This window comes from Apium graveolens, chromosome 3 (genome assembly GCF_009905375.1).
Source record: "Apium graveolens cultivar Ventura chromosome 3, ASM990537v1, whole genome shotgun sequence".
Classification (NCBI taxonomy): Eukaryota; Viridiplantae; Streptophyta; class Magnoliopsida; order Apiales; family Apiaceae; genus Apium; species Apium graveolens.
In genome coordinates this window covers 293,544,717-293,553,195 of record NC_133649.1, presented here as the reverse complement: position 1 = coordinate 293,553,195, position 8,479 = coordinate 293,544,717, and the positions used below count along the sequence as shown (strand labels likewise).

The 8,479-nt window shown below is 33.2% G+C and overlaps 1 protein-coding gene across 1 annotated transcript; it reads right to left on the bottom strand.

Moving 5' to 3' along the window:
- Positions 1-244: 244 nt before the first annotated feature.
- Positions 245-7,943, bottom strand: LOC141715201 (AT-hook motif nuclear-localized protein 1-like). Its single transcript, XM_074518679.1, has 5 exons — positions 7,928-7,943; positions 7,494-7,561; positions 7,277-7,408; positions 6,718-6,879; positions 245-334 (listed from the first exon to the last, which is right to left on the bottom strand). Exons 1-5 carry the CDS (start codon positions 7,941-7,943, stop codon positions 245-247), a joined length of 468 nt encoding a protein of 155 aa, XP_074374780.1.
- Between the last annotated feature and the right edge of the window lie 536 nt (positions 7,944-8,479).

The following is an 8,479-nucleotide window of genomic DNA, read 5'->3' as shown; positions in this document are numbered from 1 at the left end:
TCAGTTTTTTCTGAAAAGCTGTCAGAAAAGTGTTTGATAAATTCTAAAAGCTACTGTTTAGAAAAGTGTCCTTGGTCTAAAAGTTGTTGTTAGCAAAAGCATGTCCCCCATTTTTTTGGAAAAAGTTGTTTTCAGCTTTTGCATAAAGTAACTATCAGTTTCACCATTAAACCTTTTCAAAAAATATTATTTTTATATATTTTATCTCAAAATATGCATAAATTAAAAAAAACCAAACAACCATCTAATTTCCCTGACAGAATATTTTCTCACATTTTCCACCAGCATTTTTTCGCACAGTACAACAGTTTTCAACAGCACTCCCAAATAAAGCCTAAATAACAAAAAAATAAGAACAATGACATAACTTTAACTATAAGGGAAAAACATGAAAATAATATTACAAATATGCTAGAAATTTTGGAATTATAAAGGCAATTAAGTGTAATATCTCGATGCTAATTGGCCCCTAACTCACTCCTTGTATACGCAGGAATGTCCTTATTATAATCATTATTTAAATCATATTTTAATACAACTATTGGACACCATAATGACCAAATCTTTAGTACAAAATGATAAATTAAATTAATTTTGGTATATTTAGAGGTTAAATGTTTTACAGTTTTTATTTAGATTATATATTTATAATTAAGTTACTATACCGTAAATTTTGTTGACTTCACCATTATCTCCCTAAATAGAGCCGCACACAAATATTAGGGTTTTATCTCTTAGACTTCAAATTCTCCAAAAACCCAGCCAACGAAGCCAAAAAGCTCATTTAAATAAAGCCAAACTTAGGGTTTTGATAGACTATTATCCATTTAGGGTTTTGTATATTTTTGGTATTTGGTGATTAATATTTGATTATAGTTGTCTATTTAGGGCTGTAATTCGAGTCGGGCAGCTCGCGAGCTCCCCCGGCTCGAACTTGTTTAAGTGGGCTCGACTCGGCTCGTTTAGTTAAACGAGCCGAGTTCGGGCATAGGTTCCGGCTCGTTTAATTACTCAAGTTGGCTCGGCTCGACTCGTGAAATTAAACAAGCCGAGTTCGGGTAGAGGTTTAGGCTCGATTAAGTATAAAATTAAACGAGCCGAGTTCGGGTAGAGGTTTAGGTTAAAACCGGCTCGTTTAGCTAAACGAGCCTACTCGACTCGAATCATGAAATTAAACGAGTCGAGTTCGGTCAGAGGTTTAAGCTCGTTCAACTAAATGAGCCGGCTCGGCTTGACTCGATTAATCTCGGCTCGAATTACATCCGGCTCAAAACTTGGCTCGCTCGGCCCGAATTACAGCCCTATGTCTATTCTTGTTTTTGGAAAAATACTTTGTTATGTTGATGATTGAATTGTGTTTCTTTGATATTTTCATCACTTTTGTATGTGTGTGGGATTAAATGTGTCTATAGCTTTCTTCAAGCCTTGTAAAAAGTTTGAATCTCTATTTTTCACCCTTAAATCTCTGTTTTCGGTTAATGTTGTGTTATCTTCTTATGTTTGGTTATAAATAAACTGAAATTTAGTCTATATTTTGTGAGCTGTTATGTATATACTGAGTAATACTCTGCCTTTTTTCTAATTTGAAATTAAATATTATATATATATATATACATCTTTGTGTCTAATTTTTGTTATCTTAACATGTTCTATAAATGAGTTTTGATATTTGGTGTTGTTTGTTAATATATGCAGGTTGGTAGGTGTAGTTTTTTGTTGATTCTATTTGTGATTTTTATGGAGTTGGGGTCTAGTAGCAGCTGGAATGATGGTTGTAAAGGGGGAAGAATTGGACGCGAAAGAGGTGGAGGTGGACAGAGAAGAGATGGATACTGAAGGGTGGACATGGAAAGGGTACTGGAAGTGTAACAGAAAATGAAGGAGATAGGGAGGAAGGTGGCTATAATGATGGCAATAATTAGGATAATGTTGATGAAGGACAATAAAGTCACATTGTACCGAATATAACATTCCAGAGAGCTAAACGTAGCTGATGTGTTTGTGACTACAATAAGAGACCTTCCACGGATGGGGATAGGCGGATTGTTCATTTTATCGAAGAAAGAAAGTAATTTCTATTTCTTACATTATATATGCTTATTACCTATATATATGTGTGTGTGTATACTATATAGACTAAAAAAAATTCAAACGGCCCAAAACTGGGTGTATTTAGCTAAATTTGACTAAAAACAATTGTATTTAGCTAAATACGATCGGTTTTTTGACAGGTTGTATTCGCTGGATTCATATTTAGTAAATCGGATGTATTTAGTACTAAATAAGACCGATTAAATATAACCGTGTTAGGTCACACACACTGTAGAAGGGGGTTGAATACAGTGTTTACTTCAATCAAATCGAATTAAAGAACACAAGTAACAGAACACAGATTTTATTCAACACAATAAACTCTGTTATAATATGGAACTCTCCTCTCTCAGAGATGAACAAATTATCACGAGAGCTGCTAGGGTTATAATGAATAATAATTTCGATAATGATAACACATATAGTGTAAATCCTATGCCTGTGTTTATATACTACACAGTTATAAGATAATATTCTAATTGATATCGAATATAATTCTGCTTCCTAAAATATCAACTAGTTATCTTTTATTTCAAGTATTCTATTCTTCATAGAATTCCTTCTTCATGCATATTTCTTTCTTGTCTTAGTCTCGATCTTCTTTCCTTTCAATCAGCCGCCTGCCTTATCTGAAAGTTATCTTAAGTCCTGATATTATCTCCTGATAAATATCTTCTGATAACTTAAATTCTGATAACTTAAGTTCTGAAATCTTAAGTTCTGCTTTCAGTATAAGTGCTGATTTTCAGTTAAGTACTAATTTCTCATGTTAAGTAAGATCTAAAAACTAAACACAAATCATATTAGACATGACATCACAAATATATCTAACAAACCGGCTAAATACAACTGATTTCGGTCAAATTTAATTTTTCGTTTAAAATTCGATTATCCGGTCAAATATTTAAATTTTCCGAATTTTTTTAAATATTCCACCCAAAAATTAAATTTAACTGCATAAAGTCGAAGATGCAATTCTAAATTGGACCGCAATCAGTTGAAATAATCAACACCCTATTTAAAAAAAGTCGGATTCCAGAAATTTATCGGAATCTGGAAATTATCCGGCAACCCTAAACTCAATTAAAACACCATTTTCTAGATGTCATTTTCCACTACATTTCAATATATCAAGTTTTAGATATATGAATAATTTTAACGAGTTTAAGCACACCGAAAAAGAAGAATTCGATTACGGCGGCCTAAACTCCGACGAGATAAAAAACACGACCAAACATAACTAAAGATATATGTTTAGACTAAAAACTACACGATCTATTCATATACAAACCCAGAAACAACAACAAATCTGCAGAAATTGAAACTCTAAATTCCGACGAAATAATCGAAAGTAACAAATTATCAAACAATTAACCTTCAATGATTTTGATGCTAGAAACGGAAACTTTGTGTTATAGGTTTTGATTTGAATACTCAAACTCGCAATTTGGAGCCCAATAACATACACAAATTTGCTTCGATACCCTAGATCGTCTTACAAAAGGGGATTTTTAAACAATGATTTATCTTTTGGGCACTTTCGATGATATAGTAAAAAAATTATAGCCCATTTGGCTTCGGGTTTGGTTTGCATTTTAACCGGAAAAAATATCAGAGAGAGATGGATTTTCTAGGCCATGAAAGAAAGAGAGCGGGGGGCGAGAGGCACGTGAGGAACTTTTGTTTTATAATTTTTTTTACTTATAAATTATAATATAATGTAGACCGTTGGATATATGTTTTATAAATAAATTTGGTACGCTATATCTCATTCACGTGGATTGGTGACATGCCATTAAATTCAACTGCATTCGGTTGAATTTAGGAGTGTCAATTTAATTAATTTATTATAATTTATTTATCTTATGATAATTAAATTTTGTTTTAATTTCTAGGATATAGCGAAAATAACTATTTAATCCTTTTCTTGAAAATACTATAATACTAAGATATTATAATATATTTAAAAATTTACCTTTTTAAAAAAAATTGAGGTCATGATAATGGTTGATTTCATCATAAATTCCACCAATAAAAATGTGGGAGGAATGTATGATTAAATTAAATTATATATTATTTGTTAAAATAATCACGGTCTAGTCATAAAAAAATTCAAAATTTTGCATCTAACTCTTTTTTACATTAATTATTTAAATTATATAATTATTCATAAGAAGTATAAAGTGATAGTGAAAAGTTAGAAAAATGATTAAAGTGGGGGGAGCAATCAATATTTAATGTATAAAGTGAGTGTAATTGAAAAAACAGAAGTGCATTTAGTTGATTTTTATATTGTATCACTACTTATGGAAACTCTTGAAAAACAGAAGTGCATTTAGTTGATTTTCATGTAAAGAATCGAGAGACATATAAAAATGAAAGTGTAAAGAAATGAGAGGGAAGGACAAAGTAATTAAAAATTTTATTTTTGTTTTTTTATCGCACTTGATATTAAGATTCTGATTATAAATTTTATAAAAAAATGACATTTATTTAAATTATTTGAATAATTATAAAATAATGATATAATTGTTTGTGTTTTACTCCTCACTAAACCAAACCAAACATATCCGGTATATCCCGCTTAATACACGGTCTGGGGAGGGTAAGTTGTACGCAGCCTCCCTCATTACGAAGAATGAAAAGGCTGTTTCCGAAAGACCCCGGCTTGTGTGTGTCAAAAATACATAAAAAGTGAAAAGAATAATATAACATATACGCAATAATCAATACTCACTTCAAACAAACAAAAAATCTGATCAATTAAATTGAAAAAAGTCAAAACAAACCTTAGCCCATGGTATAATTCACACGGGACTTACCTAATTATTTGTTGCTTGTGGTTTGGTCGCCCACAAGTTGCAATCAATCGGGTAAGATGTTTGAACAAACATTTTGAAATCGGGTAAGTACGTATATGTGTGTGTGATCCGTAAATACAAAAACTAAGTAACGGTTTGAAAGAAAATTGGTTCCTTCTTGATCTCTATCTTGTAATAATTAGTGCAGGAAAAGTTGAAGTTGATGATAGAGGTTACGTGAATGGAGAGAGATAGTTTCCCCATATATTTGAATCCAACACTGGATCGATTCTAATTACTTAATTCGATGATGAAACCTGGGACTCTTCTGCATCCACCATCGAATCTTCTATGGATTTAACCCTGAAGAACATCTGATTTCCAGAAATACGTTTTACATTTCTCATCCTTATTTTCTTTTTCAAAAGAAAACTGGTACATGTACATGTTAAATCCCTTGTAATACTCAATTCCCCCCACCCCCCTCCCTGCGCGCCCCCCTCCCTGCGCGCCCCCCTCCCCGTGCACGTATGTGTTTTTACTGTATACACACAATTATACAAATCTTGGTTTTAGTGTGGCAAATCCATAAACACCTTCAACTTGCCAGAATAAAGTTCGTGTATTTCTTCATGAAAAGTCAAAACCTTATTCCTCACCTATATTAAACAAATCAACATATGGTGTACATACGTGATCCCAAATGTATATAATGCTATATATGCTACTAAAAGGTCTTATAGAGTATGACATTATCAATTACTAGTGTGACAAAGAAAAAGAGGATAAATATTAAAAAAAGTATGTATATTATTTAATCTTGTAATAGGATGATTAATAATATATTTTTTAAGTGAAGTTTTTAAGTGAGCCACTTAGACTGATAGGGTTAAGTACATGATAAAATATATGTAATATATGTGTTATTTACTTGTTAATATTTAATTTATGCATTACACATGGATTACTATCTTTGAGACCGTACATAATTAATATTAATCGAAAGTTGTCTTTGTGGTCTTAATTATTAAGTAACATATAAGAATTGGTACTGTTAGCTATCACGCATCTTCACTCATGTAGGTGTTCCAAAGTTATTTTAGGCTAAATAGAAATAAATAGAAATAAATACTGGCAAAATTGCAATACTAATGATCAAAGAATAAAATTGGTGAAACTTCATGCAAGAAATAATATGCAGGAAATACTAAAGTTAATAATTACAAAGCTTCTTAGGAGCCTAAAGCAAATCAAGAAAGTATTATGATACTCCATCAGGCGTAACCATGTTGACATCGGGGGTTCCCTTCTCCGCCTCTGACATGGGTCTGGTCTTGGTCTTACTGCATCTTGCTGCGGTTAATAATTTCTATGAGCATTTGGGAGAAAGGTCCCAACCACAGTTTGAGAAGCAAATGAGTGTTAACATTAAGGTTAAAATAAAGTCTAGAAGGCCTTTGGAAGAGGAGTAAACTATAATTTCTAATGAAGGCCTGTGGAAGAGGAGTAAACTATAAAATAAAGTCTAGACTTATAACGCACCACCAAAACTAAATAGATAGTATACATTATGTTAAATGTTCATGACAAAACAGGGGTATTAAGGTAAAAAAGTGCAGGTCTGACTTGATGCATGCTCAGTAGCTTCAATCAGCAAAATGTTGGAAAGTAAAATGTATCGAAACAAATTGAAAACAAATTGAGCATGCTACTATATCTCAGCATAACAATTTTACAACAACTAGCATGAGCCACACTGACTTTTTACATTTAAGTTATTAGTACATAATTAAATCCTAACAGTAGAACAAAGAGAAGATCTAACTTGAACCCCGCCAGCTGCAACTAGCGGGCCAGCCACGGCACCTCCTATGACATGGCCGTCGGGACATGCTAGCGATATACTGACACCACCTGTTCTACATCTCCCCATTCCAGTTTCAGCCACAGTAAATGAGCCAGTCAAAGATAAGATTTGAAACTGACCCTGCAGTATATAGTTTGAAATTGTGCATTAAAGAGAAGAGAGAGAAATAAAAGAGTACTAATTCCATTATTAAGTAGATTTTTATTGCAACAAGGATACTCAGAGAAGCTATACAGCCATAGTTGTCTCCCCACTCAAGAATTACAAGTAACACAATCGCCCTGATCCGAACAGGGCATGTCCTCCATTCTAGCATGTAAATCAGCAAAAGTGGGGTCTATATGTAACTATACGGCTATAAATCACAAGACAAAACACCTTTTTCGTAATTTCTTGGTTAAATCAATTTGCATTCAGACGAGATAGCTAACAGACATATGCACATACATTAACCTATAGTATGAATGCAACCATTAAATTAGAGTTGAAGTAGTAGTAAGGAAGATAGGAGTCAAACCTCATAGGTGACTGAACCACCAGAAGAAAGGGGATGAGAAATCAGGGCACTAGAAATAGTTCCGTAGGCAGAAACCACACAAATTCCTCTAGGCCCGTTTTGAACCAGAGACATGATCTTTCTAATAACATCCTAAAAGAAACAATATAATATATATTTAACACAATTTAATAAAAAATTATACATGAAAGTTTAAAAAGAGAATTAGTATGTATACCTCCCCAGAGTCTACATGTATCACATGCGCCGTAAAGTCTGCAGCAGCTGTGTCTGCATAAAACCCACCTTGACATAAGAAAAATTACAATGCATTTAGTTCCGATAATAATAACTAGGGCATCTTGAATATAAGAATGCCCTCCTGATATATATGTAAAGCTAACAGTAAGTTTGAAACAAGAAAACAAAGTGCAGCTAAGTTCTTGATGTTTATTTCACTGCGGCATCACTAATATATATCGAATACGGAGATAAAACTAGATGCAAGAAAGAAGGAACTACTTTCCTATAACTACTCCACTATCTGCCATTATTCAAAGAGACTCCTAATATGACTCCACAACTATATGAGCAAGTCATAACTAGCTGTTAATACAAAACAAACTAACGTAAACATAAACAAGCTTATTCAGACAAGCTTATGATTAAAACCAACAATCTCCCCCATAATCTAAGCTTGTTGAGTTAACTCTTTCACTCCCAATAGCTTCCTCATGCGTTCAAACTTCACTGTCGTGAGCGCCTTGGTTAGAATGTCAGCCTTCTGGTTTTCTATTGCCACATGCTTCACCACTATTTCACCGCGATCAACACACTCTCGTATAAAGTGATAACGTATATCGATATGTTTACTACGACCATGAAATATCGGATTCTTAGCCAAGTCCATGGCTGATTTATTATCGATAAACAATATGACTGGACCAACCTTCTCATCAGTAATTTGACTCAGCAAATTCTGTAACCAAATTCCCTGACATGCTGCTGCTGTCGCAGCCATGAACTCGGCTTCACACGAAGATAGAGCCACACATTTCTGTTTCTGAGACATCCAGGTAATTAGACTATCGTTCAAGTAAAAAGCCACTCCACCAGTGCTTTTCCGATCTTCTATATTACCCGCCAAATCACTATCAGAATATCCTGTCAAAACATTATTGCTATTCTCTCTTGAGTATACCAATCCATAATCTAACGTTCCCT